The sequence below is a fragment of the Oncorhynchus mykiss genome, chromosome 15 (genome assembly GCF_057628025.1).
Source record: "Oncorhynchus mykiss isolate SJ-2025 chromosome 15, ASM5762802v1, whole genome shotgun sequence".
Taxonomy (NCBI): Eukaryota; Metazoa; Chordata; class Actinopteri; order Salmoniformes; family Salmonidae; genus Oncorhynchus; species Oncorhynchus mykiss.
The window spans coordinates 43493552-43520999 of record NC_143036.1 but is presented as its reverse complement, the minus strand read 5'-3'; the positions used below and the strand labels follow the sequence as shown (position 1 = coordinate 43520999).

The 27448-nt window shown below is 41.2% G+C and overlaps 1 protein-coding gene across 4 annotated transcripts in view; it reads left to right on the top strand.

The window, feature by feature from the left end:
• Nucleotides 1–27448, top strand: part of nyap2a (neuronal tyrosine-phosphorylated phosphoinositide-3-kinase adaptor 2a) — a 120455-nt gene that overhangs the window by 57480 nt on the left and 35527 nt on the right. For all 4 annotated transcript variants that reach the window (XR_016486685.1, XM_090200117.1, XM_021563189.3 and 1 more), the window contains 3 exons: nucleotides 11392–12510; nucleotides 24067–24267; nucleotides 25680–25789. Coding sequence is in view for 3 of the 4 variants with exons in the window: in XM_090200117.1 (XP_090056243.1) it covers nucleotides 11392–12510; nucleotides 24067–24267; nucleotides 25680–25789 (1430 nt within the window). In the remaining variant the exon portion in view is untranslated. The remainder of the gene's footprint in view (nucleotides 1–11391; nucleotides 12511–24066; nucleotides 24268–25679; nucleotides 25790–27448) is intronic.

Sequence of the window (27448 nt, the reverse complement as noted above, 5' to 3'; positions counted from 1 at the left end):
CAAAACCCGACACGCACCAGTAAACATGTGCACAAGCACTTACAACAAACAATTCCACACAAAGACATGGGTTAAATACACAACAATTAATGAGGGGAATGAAAACCAGGTGTGTAGGAAAACAATACAAAACAAATGGAAAAGTGAATTGATGATGGCTAGAAGACCGGTGACACCGAACGCTGCCTGAACAAGGAGAGGAACCGACTTCGGTGGAAGTTGTGACATATATTCTACCTTCTAACATTAGGATATGTAGTTAGTTAGGCAGTACACAGGCTAATGTAAAATGTATTTTTGTTTTTCTTGGAATAGAACCACCATATAAATCAAATTAATTCAGTTAAAATATCAAAAATAAATTAGAAATAATAAAAGGCCAGGGTCAGCTTATTTTCATTAATAAAAGCAAATAAATGTCAAACTGCAGCGGACAAATGATTTGAGCACAAAAGCAAGCAACAACAAGTTTCACGTGCATTGAGCATGGGAAATGTGCTCTACAAATGTATTATTTTTGTAAAGACAGGTAAAAATACACACGTAAAAATGTAATTACATAAAGGAATGTTAGTGGGAATCTTACAGTAGACTATGTATTAACTACATATCCTAATGTAGAATATAAACTAGATATAGGCTACTGTGGGTGAGGTAGGCTAAAATATTACAACCGCATAGGCCTAATTAAAATAGTGATGAAAGAAACAAATGCTAGGCTGAGCATGCCCAGAGCAAAATTGGAGCGGGAGAGATGGCCGACACCATTTTTTTATCTGCTAAATTTACGCTCTTCTCCTCGCTCCACACTCGCTCACTTACATGTTATGGCATTCAAAAGCAACCCTGCTTTAGGCTATCAAAGAACTGTCAATGAATAATCATATCAACGGATGGAATCAGTGAATGAAAGGCTGCAGCAACTATTACCCAGTCTGACAAAATATTTTTTTATTGAACACACACACAAGAATGGTGCATGAGTACTTTGTAGAAAAGACAAGTTGACAAACTATTTTTACTAAGTCATTCAAACAAGATAGTAAATTGTTCAAATGAGATCATTCAAGAGTCTACATATGTTATTTATTTTTGGCCTTGGGCTTCAGTATGAAACCATCTACGTGGGACTATACAAATAAAGTGTTATCCCCTTTCCTACCCAACGGCATGGGTTGGTACAGATACATTGACGACATACTGATACCGTGGACAGGTAGTGAACAAGAGCTCCCTGACTTTGCTCTCCTCAACACATGGAACAAAAACTTGACATTTACCATGGATTTTAGTACTGACCAAATCCAAGACAATCTCCCTGTTGAAAAGTTTTCACATCTCAGGAGATGTGCTTGGACTGAAATGAGTTAATTAAAAGTTTTTAGAAAATGTCATGTCAAAATGTATGCCTTTCTTGCAAACTCAAAACCCAACAATGCAATAATCAACAACAATGTAATACTAGAAAAAAAAACACACGAGAAACATGAACACAATAAGTAAGTAAGAAAATAGCTGCAACCATATAGGCCTAATTAAAAGAATAGTGATAAAGGAAACCAAGCGTGCCCAGAGCTTGTGGCTGAGGAGTACCAGAGCAAAATTGGAGCAAGAGAAAAGGCTGACACCATCTTGTCACGAAACGGTAGAAACGGACCAAGGCAAAGCAAATGTTGAGTTCCACATAATTGAATAATAGTGAAAACTTAACAATAAACGAACAACGAACCGTGACTACAAGAGGTGCTACATACCAGTACACTTACTCAAAATACAATACCCACAACCACTACTTAAATATGATCCCCAATTAGAGACAACAATTACCAGCTGCCTCTAATTGGGAATCATACAAATCACCAACATAGAAACATGAAAACTAGAACACCCACATAGAAATAATAAACTAGACTAACCCGCCAGTCACGCCCTGACCTATTCCACCCTAGAAAATAAGGACTCTCTATGGTCAGGACGTGACACATCTTCGTACTTACATGCTCTGGCATTCAAAAGCAGCCCTTTCTTAGGCTATCAAAGAACTGTCAATTTATAATCATATCAATGGATGGAATCAGTGAATGAATGGCTTCAACAACCATTACACAGTCTGACAAGCTGCATAACAAATGGGGCCTAATTAAACTAAATAACAAGTAAGTTGTTCAAACAAGATAAGTAGTTCAAAGACTTAGTATCTCGTTTGAACGACCTAGTATCTTTTTTGAACGGCTTAGTTAAAAACAAAAAATAGATACTAAGTCATTTAAACAATATATAAAGTATTATTATTTTGTTTTGCCTTGGGCTTCAGGGCTTCTGTATTTTCAGTAGATGTTCAATAACTGTCAACAACATTTCAACCAACCCTAACCTTAACCCTCATCCTATCCCTAAACTTAACCCTAACCCTAGCTCTAGCCCTAGTCCCAACCTTAACCCTTACCCTAACCGTAACCTTAGCAAACATTTGCTTATCAACATAGAGTTTGTTCATACTATAACCATTTGTAGATCATCTATATGGGACTATCTAAATAAAGTGTGACTGGAAAGGGTTTACTTGGGGCATCTCTTTTTCTCCCCATGGATTAAACCAATAACTAGAAATAAGCTGTTTCCTCTATTAAGCTCTGCTTTTCCTTGTTTTTTTTCCTTTTTTGTGTTGGGTTTTGGTACTCCCTATTATGTGCGTCATCACATAGAATGTTTTTTACTCACCAGTGAATAAGCTGTCTTTTACGCATTTTACTCAGACGAACATTCCTTTTCTATATTCTCATTGTTTATTTAATCGTGTTGCCATTATACACTGACGTGATAACATTGTACATATTTTGTTTACAGTTTATTTTCCTATCATTGATGTTTACATTGACTCCACCTCTATTTCTAGAGAGACGTCAACTTCTGTCCTCAACGCTGCCTGAAGACGACTATTGCAGTTGTATTACGCTACAGTTGTTCATCCCAATTTTATGTAAACTATAGCCTGATCTGCTCCTACGTATGTATTCTTTGTAAATATTATCTGTAAATTGTCAACTAAAATGTTATTTACTGTATGACAAATTATTTCTACAATCAATATTCTTTATACAGATTTCTAATGCAATTGATTTATACTCCCCAATCATCTCTCACTGCAAAGTTACAGAATCAAGGAGTTAGATGGCCAATCCTTAAGGAGTCAATCCTACCATACAGCAGACCCAATCTGATGAGATTTGTATCGAAACAAAGTCAAAAGCAAGAACAACCAAACAAAAACAGCAATACACATATATCAACAAAAACAATACACATACAGTTGAAGTCGGAAGTTTACATACACTTAGATTGGAGCCATTAAAACTCATTTTTCAACCACTCCACAAATTTATTGTTTAACAAACTATATTTCTGGCAATTCGGTTAGGACATGTACTTTGTCCATGACACAAGTCATTTTTCCAACAATTGTTTAATGACAGATTATTTCACTCTTTTCACTTCTATCACAATTCCAGTGGGTCAGAAGTTTGCATGTACTAGGTTAACTGTGCCTTTAAACAGCTTGGAAAATTCCAGAAAAGTATATAATGGCTTTAGATGCTTCTGATAGGCTAATTGACATCATTTGAGTCAATTGGAGGTGTACCTGTGGATATATTTCAAGGCCTACCTTCAAACTCAGTGCCTCTTTGCTTGACATCCCGGGAAAATCAGAATAAATCAGCAAAGACCTCAGAAAAGAATTGTAGACCTCCACAAGTCTGGTTCATCCTTGGGAGTAATTTCCAAATGACGGAAGGTACCACGTTCATCTGTACAAATAATAGTATGCAAGTATAAACACCATCGGACCATGCAGCCATCATACCGCTCAGGAAGGAGACACGTTCTGTCTCCTAAAGATGAACGTACTTTGGTGCGATAAGTGAAAATCAATCCCAGAACAACAGCAAAGGACCTTGTGAAGATGCTGTAGAAAACAGGTACAAAAGTATATATATCCACAGTAAAACGAGTCCTATATCAACATAACCTGAAAGGCCGCTCAGCAAGGAAGAAGCCACTGCTCAAAAACCGCCATAAAAAAAGCCAGACTACAGTTTGCAACTGCACACAGGGACAAAGATCATACTTTTTGGAGAAAGGTCCTCTAGTCTGATGAAACAAAAATAGAACTGTCTGGCCATATTGACCATCATTATGTTTGGAGGAAAAAGGGGGATGCTTGCAAGCCGAAGAACACCATCCCAACCGTGTTCTGCAGGAGGGACTGGTGCACTTCACAAAATAGATGTCATCATGAGGAGGAAAATGATGTGGCTGTATTGAAGCAACATCTCAAGACATCAGTCAGGAAGACGGATGGTCACAAATGGGTATTCAAAGTGGACCATGACCCCAAGCACACTTCCAAAGTTGTGGCAAAATGGCTTAAGGACAACAAAGTCAAGGTATTGGAGTGGCCATTTATAAAATACATTTATAAAACTGCGGAATTTCACTAACTGCTCTCCCAACAGCCTCGGGAAACATTTCAAAGGGAGAGGAAATAAACATTTTGTTAGTTTTCACTTTGCGAAATCTTAATCAGTCCAAACAATTCAAATTTGAAATTCTTACTTTCCAATTAACTTCGCATTTCCTTTGTTACTTTCATTAGTCTACATCACTGTTTCCTTTAACTCAGAAGACCTCTCAATCACCACCACCCAGTACATATACCTTCTGCTGCAACACTTGTTTCCCTCTACAATCTATACTATACTCTACCTCTGTCTTTCCGTCTAACGTTTACTTTACCAGGTGAACAAAAGGTTTTAAATTACAGTGGAAACAAACATAATTACCTGTGACCCCTCCTCCGTTTCGTCAATTCAATAAATCTATTTAAGAATAAGACGGAATAATGTATCTCACGAGATTAAAGCCCCTAGGGTTTTCCTGAGTCTACTTGGAGTGTTTGGTTGTGACAAAGAACGCATTTTGTTATACATTTATTTGAAGAAGAAGAAAAGAAGAGAAGAAAAGACTTGCTTGGGCCAAGAAACATGAGCAATGGACATTAGACCAGTGGAAATCTGTCCTTTGGTCTGATGAGTCCAAATGTACGATTTTTGGTTACAACCGCCATGTCTTCGTGAGACGCATAGTAGGTGAAGCATGGAGGAGGAGTGTGATGGTGTGGGAGTGCTTTGCTGGTGACATTGTCAGTGATTTATTTAGAATTCAAGGCACTCTTAAACATTATGGCTACCAGAGCATTCTGCAGAGATGTGCCATCCCATCTGGTTTGCGCTTAGTGGGACTACCATTTGTTTTTCAACACGACAATGACCCAAAGTACATCTCCAGGCTGTGTAAGGGCTATTTGACCAATAAGGAGTGTGATGGAGTGCCACATCAGATGACCTGACCTCCACAATCACCCGACCTCAACCCAATTGTGATGGTTTGGGATGAGATGGACTGCAGAGTGAAGGAAAAGCATTCAACAAGTGCTCAGCATATGTGGGAACTCCTTCAAGACTGTTGGAGAAAATGCCAAGAGTGTGCAAAGCTGTCATCAAGGCATTGAAGAATCTATAGTGTTAAAAATATATTTTGATTTATAACATTTATAACACTTTTTTTGGTTACTACATGATTTCATAAGTGCTATTTTATAGTTTTGATGTCTTCACTATTATTCTATAATATAGAAAGTAGCAAAAATAAAGACGAAACATTGAATGAGATGGTGTGTCCAAACTTTTGACGTACTATACATGTTGTTGCTATTATTAGGCTAACAGAAGAACACATCTCTTTGGACAGATCCAGGGAGTCTCGGGGATTGCTGGTGGTCATAGGGACAAAGAAAGTCACTCCCTGCCGCTAATTAACTAATGGATAGTTAATTAATAATTTAATAGGCAACTTATTGGAAATGTCAGAATAATTGGCATACCAATAGCTACTGGAGGCCATATGCATTTAATTTTAATTTCAAAGTTCCAATTAGTTGTTTACTCACATAAATACTGCATATTATTGTTAAGAAAAAGGATCACTTCCACGGTGGAGGGTTCAGGCATGGTTCTCCTTTTGTCTATGGTCCAGCTTGCCGAGTCGGATACTATTTCGCTGCTGCTGCTGTTGGCCGGGACGCAAATCACACTTCTCGCCAACTTGGCTAGCCGTGGATATACTGTGCTCTTTTGGACTTCCACCAGCCCAACAGATCTCTTTTGTCTGCCATCACAGGCCTCTGTTGTATATCTTGTCATGTCATCATCATCTTCTTCATCAGCATTCTCTGTGACTTTTTTCCACTCTGAAAAGTCCAACTCTCTACTCTTGGCGGGTTGTGGCACAGACGCTTAGTATTCTGTAGGCTCCTCTGATGGTGGCACAGCCATGGATTGTAAAAGTTTGCGCACATGGTCATAGACATCTTGCCTGTCTTGGGCGGGCAGCATCCTCAACTGGTTGAACTTGGGCCAGATGAATGTTGCCACCTTGTGTAGGTCTTCGATGTTCACCTTCCTCTCCAATCAACCGCTGTGATGTTCCCGCACAGCAGCCTGCTGTTGCTAGTCAAGTGTGTGGGGCTGACAGTGATGCCTTAGTCTCTCTGACCCGAGACAAACCAGGTTAATTAAGAGTAAGATACTTTTCCAGTTCCTTCTGTGTGTCAAAAAAAAATGGCTTTAGGAACTCCAGCGGATACTGCAGGTAATTCTTTTGACTCTCTCTGTGGGGCTCTTTCTGCGGACCTACAGCTTCTCGTGCACTTCATTGTACATGACCTGAACAGAGTTCAGGGTCAGGTACACCGTATTAAACCTTAAACCATCTGCAGCTGGCTCTTTGAGAGTTGCACAGCCAGCCCAGACTGCTTGACATAGCTGTAGAGAGTATAATAAGCACATCATAAACTTTCAAACCCGTTTCATGGCAAATACGATGCCCATGGAAAGCTACAGTGCCTTGCGAAAGTATTCGGCCCCCTTGAACTTTGCGACATTTTGCCACATTTCAGGCTTCAAACATAAAGATATAAAACGGTATTTTTTTGTGAAGAATCAACAACAAGTGGGACACAATCATGAAGTGGAACGACATTTATTGGATATTTCAAACTTTTTTAACAAATCAAAAACTGAAAGATTGGGCGTGCAAAATTATTCAGCCCCCTTAAGTTAATACTTTGTAGCGCCACCTTTTGCTGCGATTACAGCTGTAAGTCGCTTGGGGTATGTCTCTATCCGTTTTGCACATCGAGAGACTGAATTTTTTTCCCATTCCTCCTTGCAAAACAGCTCGAGCTCAGTGAGGTTGGATGGAGAGCATTTGTGAACAGCAGTTTTCAGTTCTTTCCACAGATTCTCGATTGGATTCAGGTCTGGACTTTGACTTTGGTCTGGATATGTTTATTTTTGAACCATTCCATTGTAGATTTTGCTTTATGTTTTGGATCATTGTCTTGTTGGAAGACAAATCTCCGTCCCAGTCTCAGGTCTTTTGCAGACTCCATCAGGTTTTCTTCCAGAATGGTCCTGTATTTGGCTCCATCCATCTTCCCATCAATTTTAACCATCTTCCCTGTCCCTGCTGAAGAAAAGCAGGCCCAAACCATGATGCTGCCACCACCATGTTTGACAGTGGGGATGGAGTGTTCAGGGTGATGAGCTGTGTTGCTTTTACGCCAAACATAACGTCTTGCATTGTTGCCAAAAAGTTCAATTTTGGTTTCATCTGACCAGAGCACCTTCTTCCACATGTTTGGTGTGTCTCCCAGGTGGCTTGTGGCAAACTTTAAACAACACTTTTTATGGATATCTTTAAGAAATGGCTTTCTTCTTGCCACTCTTCCATAAAGGCCAGATTTGTGCAATATACGACTGATTGTTGTCCTATGGACAGAGTCTCCCACCTCAGCTGTAGATCTCTGCAGTTCATCCAAAGTGATCATGGGCCTCTTGGCTGCATCTCTGATCAGTCTTCTCCTTGTATGAGCTGAAAGTTTAGAGGGACGGCCAGGTCTTGGTAGATTTGCAGTGGTCTGATACTCCTTCCATTTCAATATTATCGCTTGCACAGTGCTCCTTGGGATGTTTAAAGCTTGGGAAATCTTTTTGTATCCAAATCCGGCTTTAAACTTCTTCACAACAGTATCTCGGACCTGCCTGGTGTGTTCCTTGTTCTTCATGATGCTCTCTGCGCTTTTAACGGACCTCTGAGACTATCACAGTGCAGGTGCATTTATACGGAGACTTGATTACACACAGGTGGATAGTATTTATCATCATTAGTCATTTAGGTCAACATTGGATCATTCAGAGATCCTCACTGAACTTCTGGAGAGAGTTTGCTGCACTGAAACTAAAAGGGCTGAATAATTTTGCACGCCCAATTTTTCAGTTTTTGATTTGTTAAAAAAGTTTGAAATATCCAATAAATGTCGTTCCACTTCATGATTGTGTCCCACTTCTGGTTGATTCTTCACAAAAAAATACAGTTTTATATCTTTATGTTTGAAGCCTGAAATGTGGCAAAATGTTGCAAAGTTCAAGGGGGCCGAATACTTTCGCAAGGCACTGTATATGAATGAAGTAGGTCTAAATTATTATTATTATTATTATATTGGCTATATTCATTATATTCCTAAATGCACTGTTGCTAAAGGTATTACATGTTTATACAAAGCAAAATAATTTGGATAACATACTGCATTGTATTTATTTTGCTTATATCATCTTATCATAAGTAACCTACCTGACAAGGTACTTTCCTGCTGTGAGCGTTTCAGCAATGTCAGGTGCATCGATTGCCAGTGCTGCTCCCTCAAGGCCATGTCACAGCACCGTGTATAGAACTTGGTTCTGGCAGTCCAGTCTCTGATATGGCCGAAGGGCTAGAATGATGTTGGAGCCCTGGTCAGTTTCCCAAACAATTTTGCTTAATGACGTAGAGTTGAGGCCAAATTTGGTCACTAGCAGCTTCACTTTTTCTCCTGGTTTTGGCATCTTCTGCTGGAAACTGTGCTGTGGTCAGGTTGGAAATCTGCAGTAATATAATGGCATGTTATCATCAGATAACTAAGCTGCCGATAGTCCGTATGTCCGTATGTCAGGATGTTTTAACTTCTCTGTCAGGTTTTCTCTCTTTTCGTCTGCCAGGCTCAGACAACTGGCGGAGACAGTCTGGTGGAGGGGCAGAACAGAGGTAGCATGCACCTTCCCGTAAGTAGCCAGCACATCAATAAGCTTTTGGGCAAGCTCGTCAAAGCCTGCCCCTTCTACAGTATTGAAGGGCCAAACATCCTTGCAGCAAAAAACTGACGGATTTGTCATGTACCGACTACTTTCCTTTAACTTCTTGACGCAACCAATCCCTGTAGCGGGATAATTTTCGTCTGCAACCTCTGAATAGCATAGCGCAACAGTCAAATAATATTACTAGAAAATATTCATATTCATGAAATCACAAGTGCAATATTTTGAAACACAGCTTAGCCTTTTGCTAATCACCCTGTCGTCTCAGATTTTGAAATTATGCTTTACAGCGAAAGCAAACCAAGCGTTTGTGTAAGTTTATCGATAGCCTAGCATAGCATTATGTGCACTTAGCATCAGGAAGCTTGGTCACGAAAATCAGAAAAGCAATCAAATTAACCGTTTACCTTTGATGATCTTCGGATGTTTTCACTCACGAGACTCCCAGTTACACAGCAAATGTTCCTTTTGTTCCATAAAGATTATGTTTATACCCAAATTACCGATGATTGTTTGTCACGTTATGTTCAGAAATCCACAGGAAAGAGCGGTCACGACAACGCAGATGGAAATTCCAAATAGTCTTCATAATGTCCACAGAACCATGTCACGTTTTTTATAATCATTCCTTAGGTAGTTTTTAAAATATATATTCGATAATATGTCAACCGAGTGTGTAGATTTTTCCATAACAGCGGGAGGAACATTGGCCGCTTCACTCAATTGAGCACCATCTCACTCTGAGAGCCCCCACCTCTCCACTTATGCAATGTGATCCTTCACGCTCATTTTTGAAAATAAAAGCGTGAAACTATGTCTAAAGACTGTTGACACCTTAGGGAAGCCACAGAAAAAGGAATCTGGTTGATATCCCTTTAAATGGAGGACAGGCACGCCTAGGAACACAGAGGTTTCAAAATAAGAGGCACTTCCTGATTGGATTATCCTCAGGCATTTGCCTGCAATGTCAGTTCTGTTATACTCACAGACAATATTTTTACAGTATTGGAAACTTTAGAGTGTTTTCTATCCTAATCTGTCAATTATATGCATATTCTAGCATCTGGTCATGGGAAATAGGTTGTTTACTTTGGGAACGTTATTTTTCCAAACATAAAAATAGTGCCCCCTAGCTTCAAGAGGTAAAGTGGCACAGTTACGTTTTTGTTAACAAATGCAGACATAGACGTTTGGCCTGGGGAAGAGGCCGTCGCACCAGGCAGTCGCACCAACATGGCACTACAGAGAAGACGTACCAGTTGTCTTGATGTCATACTTTAAAAATGCCCCGTACCCTTTGCATTTTTTCATTGCCAGAGGATTTGCCAGTGGTTTAACAACCAGGTCAAATGTTTTCCAGAGATCAGACTTTCCCTTTCCCTCCTGAGCAACCAATATACATTTGACTGTGGCTAAACCCTTCTTCGCATCCATTTTGCTGTGTTATAACACTTTTCTGAGGTTATACCCAATTTATTAATGCAATTATGATTGGCTCTCCTATGGTCCGGTCCTACATTATCGGTCATGCCCTACATGCATGGTACATGCACTACATGCAAATGCCACGTGAATAGAGCATGGTAATGGTTGAAGGGAATAGGGAATGTTTTTGCTGTCAAAACAAATGAGGGATTTCATTAACAGAACTTTTCAGTAAGAGAAACAACAAGTAAAACAATGAATTAAAATGACTGTACATGGACAACGGGATACACACTGTTGATGGCTGCACTGCCTGTCCTGCTCGTTGACAGAGAGGAGGAGAGAGACAAGGTGCTGCATTCTTTAAAAAAAATGTATGTACACAGCCAGACAAGCCCGAGCTGGAATTTGAGCCCGGCTTGGAATGACAACTCTACCCCCAACCTTGAGCCTAACGCTAACCCTAACTCTGATGAAACAAATATCCATGTACTTGCAAGTGGGGGAAAAAAGTCCAGCGTGGCAGTCTCCTGCACCTCTCCATGTATATGTATTTATCTGTGTCTTTCAAAAGGGTTAAAAAGCGCAAGTAAAATTTTGGCGTGACCAATAAAGTGATCTTAATCTTAAACAATTCTGCCTCTATTGTCCTTTGTATCATGGTTATCTGCTGATGACCTGTTTTAACGCTACTGTCTGTGTGTCCCCCGTGCAGGGTCCAAGTCGCGACCGTTCAGTGAGGAGTACAAGCGGATCCCTCCTCCCAAGCCAAAGAGGAACCCTAACACGCAGCTGAGTACTTCCTTTGATGAGTCCTACATCCAGAATCATGGCAACAGGAAGGAAGGAAGGAGGGAAAAGTCCTCATCGCAGAGCCAGAGCCCAGCCCCAGATACGGAGGACGAGGACGAGCCTGTCTACATCGAGATGGTGGGTAACATTCAGAGGGAACTGAAGCAACGCCTCCTGGAGGACGAGGACCAGAGTGAGTCGGTCTACGAGGAAATGAAATACCCCATGTTCGACGACATGCTCCAGGACGCTAAGTGGGAACAGGATATGGAGCAGGGTCGTTCCTCCTCCTCCCACACCACCCCCCGGGGGTCCCTCTGTGACATCCCTGCCCCCTTCCCCAACCTGCTCACCCATCGGCCGCCCTTGCTGGTCTTTCCGCCAGCCCCTGCCCAGTGCTCGCCTAACTCGGATGAGTCACCCCTCACCCCGCTGGACGTCACAAAGCTGCCCATGCTGGAGAATGTTGCCACTGGGTACACCAACAAGCCCGGGGGAGGTGCCTCACCCACGACCTCTGAAGCTCCGCCCCCCTCCTCCTCCCCCCACCACCGCAAGGGGGATAGAGAGAGAGACAGGAAACGAGAACGGGAGAAGGATAGAGAGCGGGATCTCCAATTCACCCACACTATCACTGCGTCTGGTCGCTCCTCTGCCCCTCCCCTGCCCTCCACTCTCTACAAGGCATCGGCGTCGGCTCATGGGTATCCCAGAAGCCATTCCGCGTGTCCCTCACCTGTAAGCATGGGCCGCTCGATCACACCGCTCAGCCTCAAGCGCCCACCACCTTATGACGCCCTGAAGATAGGTGGCAGCATGCCCCGATCCACCTCCTCCGTTGCGCATGCCGCCAAGAGCTCAGTTGGTCAGGAAGGGGGAGGCAAACTGAGTAACTCTTCTTCGGCCCACAGCTCCATGCAGAATGTGTCGCGTTCCCGCACCCCTACAAGCCCTCTGGATGAACTCACCAACCTGTTTACTGGTGGCCGGAATATGCTAAAGAAGGGATCGGGAGGGAGGAAGGTCAAGGAGTCCGCTGAATGTGAGTGCCTATGATTAGGTATTGTCAGATACAGTATTTTGTTCATGAGGGTTAAATTGTCTCAAATGATCTATGTAAATTCAGAGGGTGACTGCTAAAAAGTTGCTAAAAGGTATTGATTATACCTGTCAATCTGTCTCCTAACCAGAGACCATGAGCAATACCTAGACAGACACAGGCCATGTCAGTGAGAAAAAAAGAGTGAGAGGCAGTGTCAGAGGGAGAAATATAGAGAAACAGTGTTGGGAATAGAGGAAAAAACACAAAGAGAGAGGGAGGCAGTGTCAGAGGTGTTTTCAAGACGTTCAAACATTCATAGATGACCAGCAGGGTCAAATTGTAGAGGGTACAACAATTCAGCACCTCGGGAGTAAATGTCAGTTGGCTTTTCATAGCCAGGCATTGAGAGGTTGAGACAGCAGGTGTGGTAGAGATAGAGAGAGTGAGGGAGAGAGGGTCGAGAACAGCGCATCTGGGACAAGGTAGCATGTCTAGTGAACAGGTCAGGGTTCCATAGCCACAGGCAAAACAGCAGAAACTGGATCAGCAGCATGGCCAGGTGGACTGGGGACAGCCAGGAGACATCAGGCCAGGTAGTCCTGAGGCATTCCTGAGACATGGTCCTGTAGAGATGAGTCAGAACAAGCCAGGACTGTGCGATATAATAGGGAGTTGTGGTTTCCAATAGACCAATATTCTACACAGTTTAGTGCAGAACATGTGACAATAAACTACAATGACCATAATGCATTGCTCACCCACTTTGGGGCGTCAGGTAGCCTAGTGGTTAGCACATTGGGCCAGTAACCAAAAGGTTGCTGGATTGAATCCCAGAGCTGACAAGGTAAAAATCTGTCATTCTGCACCTGAGCAAGGCAGTTAACCCACTTGGATGTTGATTATGGCAGCCCCCCGCACCTCTCTGATTCAGAAGGGTTGGGTTAAATGCGGAAGACATTTCAGTTGAAGGCAATCAGTTGTACAACTGACTAGGTATTCCCCTTTCCTTTCCTTACTTGTCAGGGAGAGATGATAGAATGCACAAGAGGGAAAGAAAGCAGTTGCTTTGCGAGGTACAGTATCTCTACCTGAAAATACATGATCTTAGTCAGTGCTAATATATATTTTTAAAACATGTTTTAAAAAACATAAGCCTATGCAACATTAACTTCTATTTAAAAAAGTATAAGCCGTTATTTAATACATTTTCTTTTGCCTTTACTACTGTAGCCCATAGAAACGCATTGAAAAACACAGTCATAAATGGCAAAAAAGTAACATATAAAATCAGGAATAAGCTTTTGAAGGGTCTGTCCTGTATCTAGGAGATATAAGAAAGCTCAGGAAATACAGTTGAAGTCGGAAGTTTACATACACCTTAGCCAAATACATTTAAGCTCAGTTATTCACAATTCCTGACATTTAATCCTAGTAAAAAAATCCCTGTTTTAGGGTCACCACTTTTTTTTAAGAATGTGAAATGATAATAGTCGAGAGAATGATTTATTTCAGCTTTTATTTATTTCATCACATTCCCAGTGGGACAGAAGTTTACATACACTCAATTAGTATTTGGTAGCATTGCCTTTAAATTGATTAACTTGGGTCAAACGTTTCGGGTAGCCACAAGCTTCCCACAAAAAGTTGGGTGAATTTTGGCCCATTCCTCCCGACAGCTCTGGTGCAACTGAGTCAGGTTTGTAGGCCTCCTTCTATGGGATTGAGGTCAGGGCTTTGTGATGTCCACTCCAATACCTTGACTTTGTTGTCCTTAAGCCATTTTGCCACATCTTTGGAAGTGTGCTTGTGGTCATTGTCCATTTGGAAGGCCCATTTACGTCCAAGCTTTAACTTCCTGACTGATGTTGGTTTAATATAGCCACAGCATTTTCCTTATTCATGATGCCATCTGTTTTGTGAAGTGCACCAGTCCCTCCTGCAGCAAAGCATCCCAACAACATGATGCTGCCACCCCCGTTCTTCACGGTTGGGATGGTGTTCTTCGGCTTGCAAGCCTCCCCCTTTTTCCTGCAAACATAACGATGGTCATTATGGCCAAACAGTTCTATTTTTGTTTCATCAGACCAGAGGACACTTCTCCAAAAAGTACGATCTTTGTCCCCATGTGTAGTTGCAAACTGTAGTCTGTCTTTTTTTATGGTGGTTTAGGAGCAGTGTCTTCTTCCTTGCTGAGCATCCTTTCAGGTGATGTCAATATAGGACTCGTTTCACTGTGGATATTTATACTTTTCTACCTGTTTCCTCCAGTAACTTCACAAGGTCCTTTGCTGTTGTTCTGGGATTGATTTGCACTTTTCACAACAAAGTACGTTCATCTCTAGGAGACAGAACACATCTTCTTCCTGAGCGGTATGATGGCTGCGTGGTCCCATGTAACTTATACTTGCATACTATTGCTTGTACAGATGAACGTGGTACCTTCAGGTGTTTGGAAATTGCTCCCAAGGCTGAACCAGACTTGTGGAGGTCTACAATTTTTTTCTGAGGTCTTGGCTGATTTCTTTTGATTTTCCTAATATGTCAAGCAAATAGGCACAGCGTTTGAAGGTAGGTGATTGAAATATATCCACAGGTACACCTCCAATTGACTCAAATTATGTCAATTAGCCTATCAGAAGCATCTAAAGCTATGACACAATTTTCTGGAATTTTCCAAACTGTTTAAAGGCAGTTATTTTATTGTATGTATACTTCTGACCCACTGGAATTGTGATACAGTGGATTATAAGTGAAATAATCTGTCTGTAAACAATTGTTGGAAAAATGACTTGTGTCATGTACAAAGTAGATGTCCTAACCGACTTGCCAAAACTATAGTTTGTTAACAATAGATTTTTGGAGTGGTTGAAAAACGAGATTTAATGACTCCAACCTAAGTGTATGTAAACTTCCGACTTCAACTGTATTGTGTATGGCTTACCTTCAGACGAGTCCCGTGACACTTGTGAGAAAAAAAAGAGATTACCATTGTGTATGTGAGAGTCTCCCCTTTCCACATAGTGGTCATACTAGTTTGAAGGCCAAACCGTTCGTACGCTACTGTTTTCACAAGAAGGCCAATTTTTGGGATATCTCATGCTCTGACAAACATAGCTGTATATCGGCCGACATTGGCAGATGTGGTGGATTGAAATGCAGTCCATGCAAAAAAACTGATATCTCTAGCTTAAATTGACAGAATCTGACGGGGATTTTTTAAATTATGTTACTTGAAGGGTGTGTCAATAGACTCTTAAGGATTCAAAACTGTTCTGTAAGCAATGTTTGTACAGTAGGCTATAGGCCAATGTTGGCTTTGGTTGAATAGCCCTGCCAGTGGTGTTCTTCTCAGACCATTTAGAAATTATACATATTTTTAAATGTATGTGATCACAATGGTAATAGATTATTTGTTGTATTCGTTGTGAGACACAGCAGAGTGAGCCTAACAATTTGCCTTCTTTATTTTACTGGACTGATGGCCTGCATCTGATGGTCTGAGGGGAGGGAGGAAAGGAGGCTGACTCACCTGTCTCACCGTTCCTCTGCGCTCCCTCCTTGCCCTGAGAAAAGGGGACACAGTCTTCCAGCTGATGCACCAATTCATGTCGTTTCACCTATGACCAGAGAAAGTTAAATATTCCTCGATACTAAAAAAGACTCATTCTACTAATAATAACAATGCAAGCTTATTGAAACACTTCGTTATACTCATTGATTGCATCTCCAGTGCTGGTTATAGCATGAGTGCAAGTAGGGAGAACATGCATTTTATGACTTAAAGTGGCTTCGGAAAGTATTCAGACACCTTGACTTTTTCCACATTTTGTTACATTACAACCTTATTCTAAAATGGATTAAAAAAAATAAAAAAAATCATAAATCTACACACAATACCACATAGCAACAAAGCAAAAACTGTTTTTTTATACATTTTAGCAAATTTATACATGAATTGTTTTTAATCACATTTCCATAACTAGTCAGACTATTTAGTCAGTAGTTTGTTGAAGGACCTTTAAAAGTGATTACAGCATTGAGTCTCTTGGGTATGATGCTACAAGCTTGGCACACCTGTGTTTGGGGAGTTTCTCCCTGTTCTCTACAGATTCTCTCAAGCTCTGTCAGGTTGGAAGCACTATGGACAATTCCTTGAACCTCATGGCTTGGTTTTGCTCGGACATACACTGTTAACTGTGAGACCTCATATAGTCAGGCGTGTGCCTTTCCAAATCATGCCCAATCAATTACATTTAACACAGGTAGAATCCAATCAAGTTGTAGAAACATCTCAAGGATGATCAGTGGAAACAGGATGCACCTGAGCTCAATTTTGAGTCTCAAAGAAAAGACTTACGTGAATAAGATATTCTTATTGTTAAAAAATGTGCACAAATTTCAAAAAAACTGTTTTTGCTTTATCATTATGGTGTATTGTGTGTAGATTGAGATTTTTTTTCATCCATTTCAGAATTAGGCTGTAAATTATCAAAATGTGGAAAAAGTCAAGAGGTCTGAATACTTTCCGAAGGCACTCTATAAAAGTGTTGAAGATAGTATTGACAGTGCTGAATAACAATTTAAGCAGGAACTTGTAAAAACATCAGCTCTTTCTTGTATTAAATGAGTCTCTCTCTAGTCAGGGTTTTAAAAGTTTTGAAATCTCACTGTATCAACTTTGCTGTCCGCTCGAGGCTTGTTTTTACAGTCTTTGGCTCGATGAAACTGTGCAAACACAGTAATCTGAGCTATCTGATTGGTCGGCAGTAGGCCTATAGCTGCATTTAATTTTCTCTCTGGGCCTGCCGGGTATGCAGAGTTCTACCTTCAAACACATTAAATGGTTAAAAATGGGAAGTCATTAAATAAAACAAATATTTTATTAAAGTAAATTAACGTCAATAAATGATGGTTAATAAGTGAGAAGCAGTAATGGGCAGTCACTACCATCATGTGACTTTTATTTAAAAAATATATTCTGTGTCGTTTACAGCATTCAACCCGCATAATGCATATTGCATCTACTGTACTGTGTAAAAATTGAAATAAAAAACTGTGATCATTTTTTCAACATCGAACCGTAACCAAACCGACCTCAAAAAATACTAATCGCTCAGCACTAGTGTGTGTGCCCGGATGTATCAGAGAGCCAGCGAGATGTGGAGAGAGACAGCAGACAGTGTGTGCTGTGGGATTGAGGGAGCATGGAGGAGGCCAAATCAGCGGGTGGTGTCTGTGTTTTTTTTTTTTTACTACATGATTTCATATGTGTTTTTTCATAGTTTGATGTCTACTATTATTCTACAAATTAGAAACTAGTAAAAATAAAATAAAAACCCTGGAATGTGTAGGTGTGTCTGAACTCTTGACTGGTACTGTAGATGTTTACTCAAATATGGAAATTATTTTTTTAATGACAGATGGCTGCTATATTTATTTTTATTTTGGTTGAGAAAGGTTGGTTTGAGAATGTTTTACTAAGAGGGACTGAACCAGATTTTCTTGGAGCCCCACCTCAAGTGTAGCTTCTTAAAGTAATACTTCAATGAATGTTAATCTTCAGTTCTGTTACAAATGTCTCAAAATATCTAGGTAAATTCAGTGACTGCTAAAAAGTTGCAAAAAAGTATTGAATATATCCACCCACGGATTATACCTGTCTTCTACCCAGATACACTGAGAGATAAATAAAGAGAGACAAAGAAGAATGCTTGGGGTCATTGTCCATTTGGAAGGCCCAATTGCGACCAAGCTTTAACTTCCTGACGGATGTCTTGAGATGTTGCTTCAATATATCCACATAATTTTCCTACCGCATCTCGCCATTTATTTTGTGAAGTGCACCAGTCCTTCCTGCAGCAAAACACCCCCACAAAATGATGCTGCCACCCCCGTGCTTCACGGTTGGGATGATGTTCTTCGGCTTGCAAGCCTCCCCCTTTTTCCTCCAAACATAACGATGGTCATTATGGCCAAACAGTTATATTTTTGTTTCATCAGGCCAGAGGACATTTCTCTAAAAGTATGATCTTTGTCTCAATGTGCAGCTGCAAACCGTAACCAACTTTTTTATGGCAGTTTTGGAGCAGTGGCTTCTTCCTTGCCGAGCGGTCTTTCAGGGAATGTCGATACAGGACTTGTTTTAGTGTGGATATATATACTTTTGTACCTGTTTCCTCCAGCATCTTCACAAGGTCCTTTGCTGTTGTTCTGGGATTGAATGGCATTTTTCGCATCAAAGTACTCTCTAGGAGAGAAAGTGCATCAAAGTACATCTCTAGGAGACAGAACGCGTCTCCTTCCTGAGCGGTATGGCGGCTGCATGGTCCCATGGTGTTTATACTTGCGTACGATTGTTTATACAGATGAACGTGGTACCTTCAGGTGTTTGGAAATTGCTCCCAGGGATGAACCATACTTGTGGAGGTCTACATTTTTTTTCTGAGGCTGATTTCTTTTGATTTTCCCAGGATGTCAAGTAAAGAGGCACTGAGTTTGAAGGTAGGCCTTGAAATACTTCCACATGTACACCTCCAATGAACTCAAATGATGTCAATTAGCCTATCAGAAGCTTCTAAAGCCATGACATCATTCTCTGGGATTTTCCATGCTGTTTAAAGGCACAGTCAACTTAGTGTATGCAAACTTCTGACCCACTTTGTGATACAGTGAATTATAAGTGAAATAATCTGTCTGTAAACAATTGTTGGAAAAATTACTTGTGTCATGCACAAAGTAGATGTCCTAACCGACTTGCCAAAACTATAGTTTGTTAACAATAAATTTGTGGAGTGGTTGAAAAGCTAGTTTTAATGACTCCAAGTGTATGTAAACTTCCGACTTCAACTGTATGAAGTGTGTGCCCTCAGGCCACTACTATACTATCACATATCTACAACACAAAATCCATGTGTATGTGTTTATAGTGTGTATGTTATCTGCTGTGGAATTGAGGGAGCATGGAGGAGGCAATACTAACGGGTGGTGTGTGTGCACAGACGCTGTCAGTCAGTGTGTGTCCAGCAAGGAGAATTAGCATGAGCCCAGGACTTAAATATATTTCTTTACCCCGTTTTGTACCCAATTTCGTTGTATCCAATTGGTAGTTAGTCTTGTCTCATCGCTGCAACTCCCGTATGGACTCGGGAGAGGCGAAGGTCGAGGGCCGTGCGTCCTCCAAAACACAACCCAGCCAAGCCGCACTGCTTCTTGACACAATGCCTGCTTAACCCGGAAGCCAGCCGCACCAATGTTTCGGAGCAAACGCCGTACACCTGCACCCGGCCTGCCACAGGAGTAGCTAGGGTGCGATGGGACAAGAACATTCCTGCCGGACAAACCCTCCCCTAACCCGGACGACGCTCGGCCAATTGTCTGCCACCCCATGGGTCTCCCGGTCGCGACCAGCTGCGAGATAGCCTTGTCTCCAGTGACACATCTAGCACTGCGATGCAGTACCTTAGACGACTGCGATGCAGTAGCTTAGACCACTCGGGAGCCCAGAACTCCTATGAAACACTGCTTCTCCCATAGGCCTATCATGATGCAGATCACACACACACGCTCCTGACCAATTGTGCTATTTTGTGTTTTTCAACCTATCCTTGACCAAGTCTGTAATACCTACATGTTTCAAGCAGACCACCATAGTCCCTGTGTCCAAGAATGCCAAGGTGCTCAATGAACAGCATTCTCATGTAGGTGTGTCTTTTGTCCAGTTGGGACAGGGCAGTGTGGAGTGCAATAGAGATTACATCATCTGTGGCTCTGGTGGAGCAGTATGCGATTTGGAGTAGGTCCAGGGTGTGATGATGGTGTTGATGTGAGCTGTGACCTGCATTTCAAAGCATTTCTTGACTAGAGATGTGAGTGCTACAGGGCGACATAGTAACACGAAAACACACTCTCTCTCTCTCTCTCTCTCTCTCTCTCTCTCTCTCTCTCTCTCTCTCTCTCTCTCTCTCTCTCTCTCTATCCTCTGCTCTGGCTGGCAAATGGACCGTGCTCAAGAAGGTTATTACGGCTCATACACTTGCCAGTGAATATAATTGAAAAAAGCTTTCATCTGCTAGCAAAGCAATTTCCTTAATGCCTTTAGCGCACATGAAGGACGTGATGAATGTGGTGGCAAATGGACAGGCTGTGAGCGCAGGTTGCAGGGTTTAAAAAGACAGCCCAGCCGCCCAGCAGAGGACAGGAAAAGAGGCATGAGGACGTGTGGGAGGGCGGAGAAAGCATGAGTAGAATAAGCATGCATAAATGGACAGTGTAGAAGAGAAGGGATGACCAGAACACAACACCATGATCTCGCTGGTGTAGGGTGCTAGACCATTCAACCTGAGGGGTTGTACAAAGATAATAGGCCATCTGGCATTGCTATAGCTTCCTCTTGGCACAATGTACACAACCTTAGACATCTGCAACATTTTGGGAATATGGCCTCCTCCTTTCTAGCAACACACCTCTGCACCCAACAATATTCAGCTCTATAGTGACACCCCGTGGTCATATCATACTGCAGTATCTTAACATCCCAAAAGACCCAAGGACTCCTTAGGGACCTGTGCAGTGTTGATCTGAGAGGATTGGAGTGGTGCCCTGATTGAAGATCTGATCCTTTCTTATCTACATACATTTTTATTCATATTTATTTGGGGTGATTTTACATTTATTTAGTCAGGGATTGTCACGTTCATCATAACGAGGAGACCAAGGCACAACGTGAGATGAATACATTCCTATTTATTTAAACAAAGAACACTGAAGAACACTGAAGAACACTGAAGAACACTGAAGAACACTGAAGAACACTGAAGAACACTGAAGAACACTGAAGAACACTGAAGAACACTGAAGAACACTGAAGAACACTGAAGAACACTGAAGAACACTGAAGAACACCGAAGAACACCGAAGAACACCGAAGAACACCGAAGAACACTAAACAAACGTGTCGCTATTAACACGAGTGCTGACATGCAACTACACATAGACAATAACCCACAAAACCAAAATGGATAATGGCAACCTAAATAGGATCCCCAATCAGAGACAATGATAAACAGTTGCCTCTGATTGGGAACCAATTCAGGCCACCATAGACCTACATTTAGCTAGACAAACCAAAACCCCATAGATATACAAAAAACCCTAGACAAGATGAAAACACACATACCACCCTCGTCACACCCTGATCTAACCAAAATAATATAGAAAACAAAGATAACTAAGGTCAGGGCGTGACAGGGATGTCATGTTGAAACTCATGTTTTTTTTGTGACATCAATACAAAATAAATACACTCTGGAAGTAAATATGAACCTTTGCTTAGACAGGGAAGTCACATCAAATGTAATGTATACACCAGGGAAGCAAATACAAAATACACATAATCAATCAACCAATCATGCCATTAAAACAACCATAGGGGAATAGGTTTGTCCAATTTTTCCTGGAGTTCATTCCATGTCTGGGTAGCATATAATCGAATGCAGTTTTCCCTAATCATGATGAGGTACATCAAGAACAAGCCAGTTCTGTGAGCAAGTCAATGGCTGTGTTTGCACAGGAAGCTCAAATCAGATCTTATGCTAATTATTTCCATATCTGATACCTATCTGATCTTTTCACTAATGGGTGAACAGCTGAAATGGGTGAACAGGCAAAATAAATATGGAATCTAATCTTTTGACTTCCAATTTATACCACTTCCAAATGCGGATCTCAGTGGAGGCTCTTCAGAGGAGGAATGGGAGAACCATCCTCCTCAGTGAAGTTCATAAAAATCTCAATTGTAAAACATTTTAAAAGTAAAACCTTTTAGATAATACTATATTAAACATAATCATGTCGCCAAATAACTGATTAAAACACACTATTTTGCAAAGGTCTACAGTAGCCTCAACAGCACTTTGTAGGATAGCACCATGGTGTAGCCAGAGGACAACTAGCTTCCGTCCTCCTCTGGGTACATTGAATTCAATACAAAACCTAGGAGGCTCATGGTGTTCACCCCCTCCCATAGACTTACACATTATGACAACTTCAGGAGGTTGTTCTCCAGCCTATCAGAGCTCTTGAATGATGAACTGAGATGTTGTCCACCCAATCAAAGGATCAGATAATTAATCTAGCACTGACAGCATAAGCTACAGATAGCTAGCACTGCGGTAAATAAAAGGTGGTGAGTAGTTGACTCGAAGAGAGAGGGAGACAATCGTTGAACAGTTTTGAGTAAATTAATTTCTTCCAAAAAGAAGGAGAAGCAAGAGAGAAATAGAGAGAGAGAGATTTTGTCATTTTTTTCACTCTCAGTTTCAGCAAATGCAGCTAGCTAGCGTAGCCTACTAGCCTACTGAAACACCCTGCTCAAACAGAGGGATGCTATGTTAGCTGGCTATGACTTTCCAACTGGAATTTTCACTGGAATTCTTCCAAGTCAAGGTAAGCTTTTGATTTGTTGTGCATTAAAGTCCACAAACAAATACAATGTGGCTGTCATGAGAGTGAACTCTGTTTACGTGTGATCAAAGGTGTATTCATTCCGTTGATTCTGTTGAAAAAATGTTTCTTAAAAGTAAAAAAAAACTGCAACTATTGGACTAATGATTACACCCTATAGCAGCTAGATGCAGGCAAGAGTGTGCAAGGCGGTATTGAATGTCACTGTCTATCACCTCAAATGTGTCTCTCGACCCGTGTGCACCTACGTTGTAAACTTTCATTCATAGGCTAGGTTGTAGCAACCTCATGAGTATAGGGAAAATGAAAGTACCATGTGAACTGGGTGAATTGCATATGAATAAGAGTCATCCAGTATGCAGTAATAGAAATAAGGCCTTGCTCATAAAACATTTTTTGGCTTAAACGGCACTGACCACCACTGGTAGATCTCAATCCTGATACAATTCTCATGTTCCATATGTGACCTCAGTCTGGACCCTCAGATCAGATTTTTTTGCTGTGAATTGGCTTTTTTGCATATGACCTGCCGCTACTATGACAAGCACCCAAAATGTAAAGGGACAGTGACAGAAAATGAGCATTCCATCTGTATGCTACTTCATTGGCTACATCAGTGTAAATGCGCAAATCTGATATGGGTCACGTGTAAATCTGAGTGTGGACAGTCATAAATAAAAATTGGATATGAAAAACAAATCTGAATTAGGTTCTTAGTTTGGTAGTATAAACACAGGTGGTATGCCTCCAATTAAAAAGAGATGAAAGATCGGTATGCTGCGCTTAAACAGGCAGACAACTTCTGGTATTATTTCCATGTATTGGTCTTTTGACAGCTCTTTCTACAATATTTGGGGAAAAGATCAGAATTGGGCTGTATGTGTAAATGCAGCTGTAGGGAGTTTCTGTCAAACTGCATTATACAGCAATGGAAACCAGGCCACCCTAGATGGTGGCCTGGTTTCAGTAATAACAGGAAGGGGACTATGGTACACTGAGTCCAGAGGTTTTATTGTAGTGGTGGCGTGCATATAGATTGTGTATAAGCATTTACTAAATGTAATAGCCTTTTCAAAACAACCCTCTCCCTCCCAGGTGAAGCCAAGACCAGGAGCCACAGTACAGAACCTCTATCTAGGCACGAGAGCAAAGTTCACCACGGAGGCAGCCAGGAGTCTCCCAAATCCCAGGAGTGGGATGGGCCCTCCGGACATTCATCCAACCCCACTGCCATGCCCAGCCGCCTGGGACGCTCTTCTGTCAGCCCCACCATGATGCTGGGGAGTGGGGTCACAGGTGAGGGCCTCTGCCTGGAGTTAATTACAGAAATGAATGTAAAAGAGAATGTTTCCAAAATTGATTGGTTTTGAATGAATGTGTTTTAGATGGAAATAGTTAAACAATTATTTGACTTCCAATGTTGGAGCCCATAGTGTTCGATTGGTAAGAGCTAATAATTTGGAAGACACATGAAAAGTTTCTACAAAATGTATTTGCATGACATCTGAGAATTATAAGTAGGCTATATGAGTATTGTATAACAGAAAAAATGCATTATGTCATGGAAGGCTAAATAATTCAGATATGGTGAAATAAATTAATGTTTACATCATCAAATTTTAATGTGTACAAAATGTGGCTCAGAATCCTTGATACAGTGCATTTGGGAAAGGATTCAGACCAGTTGACAATTTGTGACGTTGCAGATTTACTCTAAAATGTTTTATTTTTATTTTTATTCCCTCATCAATATACACACAATACCCAATAATGACAAAACAAAAACAGGTTTTTAGATTTTTTTTAATGAAATATCACAATTACATAGCTATTCAGACCCTTTACTCAGTACTTTATTGAAGCACCTTTGAGTCTTCTTGGGTATGATGCTACAATCTTGGCACACCTGTATTTGTGGAGTTTCTCCCATTCTTCTCCGCAGATCCTCTCAAGCTCTCTCAGGTTGGATGGGGAGCGTTGATGCACAGCAATTTTCAGGTCTCTCCAGAGACGTTTGATCAGGTTCAAGTCTGTGCTCTGGCTGGGCCACTCAAGGACATTCATAGACTTGTCGCGAAGTCACTCCTGCGTTGTCTTGGCAGTTTGCTTGGGGTGATTGTCCTGTTAGAAGGTGAACCTTCTGAGCCAGTCTGAGGTCCTGAGCGCTCTGGAGCAGGTTTTCATCAAGGATCTCTGTGTACTTGGCTCCGTTCATCTTTTCCTCGATCCTGACAAGTCTCCCAGTGCCTGCTGCTGATGAGGGGAAAAAAACATTTAATTAATTTTAGAATAAGCCTGTGACTTAACAACATTTGGAAAAAGTCTAGGGTTCTTAATACTTTTCGAATGCACTGTAAATTAAGATTGTACTCTTCTTGAATTTACTGTTGAGTTGGTTGAAGTCATATGCAACTGAAATGCAACTTGTGTGACCACTATGCATTTCTGACATTCAATGCAACTGAGATGAAGTTAATAAAACGCAGGTGCTGAGGAAAGAGCAGTCAAGGTTAGCTAACCGAAATAATTATGTTTCATTATTTGGGTTTTAACTCCTTTTGAAGGCTAAAGCACAGCTAAATGAAGGACAGGGCAAAATGTGCCTATATGTCCTGACAACACTATCGGCCCTTACAACACAGGTCCTCAAAACATCCCTAGCAGCAATGTGCTGTACATCCTAACCGACTGAGCATGTCTCCCTACAGAATCCAAAGCGGTGTGTAAGCTGGGCCGGTCAGCCTCTACATCAGGGGTTCCTTCCCCGTGCGGGACTCCCCAGCACCAGCCCTCAGAGCCCCAGCCAGGCTATAGTCAGGTACCGCCGCATGCCACCACAGAATAAGAGAGCAAGCTAGAAAGAAAGTGCTTGTGACCTCATGTGGGGCCCTTGTCCCTGTCTCTCTGTGTTCACCTGTGTGTCGGCTGTCTGACCCCATCCCCAAATCGTATTTTCCTCAACCCGTAGCCCCGTCCCCCTGTCACCTGTCCCACCACTATGTAGCTGTTTTGTCTCGTCTGTATTGCATTTATCCAGGGTCACTCTGCTTATTTGTGTTTTGTTTTTGTGGAGACATCTTCATCCTGTGGTATTTCAAGTTGATTGGTATACTCATATATACAGACATCAAACCTCAGTGATATAATAATCTGTTTCCATCTCAGGACAAGGAGCCAGGGCAAACTTTCTTCCTCCCTCCTCCTTTTACTTTTACCACTATACCTACCTGGCCCTCCTTAATTTAGCTGGCCCTTACTTACTTCAGCTAAGCCCTTCCCTTTGTACACTGACTGAAAATTCCAATTTACTGGAACCGTACCACTGCACTTTGACCTTACCTCTCCACCTGTGCCTTTAGCTGGCCCTTAACCTGGACTTCGATCTGGTCCATAACTAGCACCTTCCATCTTCCCTTTTCTTTTACCTCTATGACCATCTATGCTATAACCTGACCCTTTAATCTATACATTGACCAGGACTTTGACCTATGCCTGGCATTTTAACTGTTCTGTCTTTTACACAGCATTTTACCTGCTTTTCTCCCTGGCAGCACCTTCAGTTCCCAAACCCCTAGCAGATGTGCAGCTTCTACTTCTAAAAATGACCAAACGTGACTAATTTCATGTTTGATGTATGTATATACAGGGCCATGAAAAAGCATTTGCCCCTTTCTGATTTTCTCTACTTTTGCATACTTTTGATACTGAATGCTATCAGATCTTCAACCAAAACCTAATATTAGATAAAGGGAACCTAAGTTTACAAATAACAAAAAATCTATCTATTATTTGTATTTATTTAATTAACAAAGTTATGCAACACCCAGTTCCCCTGTGTGAAAAAGTAATTGCCCCCTTACACTCAATAACTGTTTGTGCCACCTTAACTGCAATGACTGCAAAGAAAGCTTCCTGTAATTGTTGATCAGTTGCATAACTTTGTTTATGAAATAAATTAAATAATGTTGTAATTGTTGTGTTATTTGTTCACTCAGGTTCCCTTTATCTAATATTAGGTTTTGGTTGATTACAAAATCTAATAACAAATATGCAAACATTTTGAAAATCTGAAAGAGGGCAAATGCTTTTCCGCAGCACTGTATGTATACACAACATACAGTGCCAGTTAAAAGTTTGGACACACCTACTCATTCAAGGGGTTTTTCTTTATTTTTACTATGTTCTACATTGTAGAATCACAGTGAAGACGTCAGTGAAGACAAATTATGAAAAAACACATATGGAGTCATATAGTAACCAAAAAAGTGTTAAACAATTCAACATATATATTTTAGATCCTTCAAAGTAGCCACCCTTTACCTTGATGACAGCTTTGCACACTCTTGACATTCTCTCAACCAACCTCATGAGGTAGTCACCTGGAATGCATTTGCTGCAGAGTATAACTTTCATTAGAGTTACCAGCCTCTGAAATTGAAGCCCAAATAAATGCTTCACAGAGTTCAAGTAACAGACA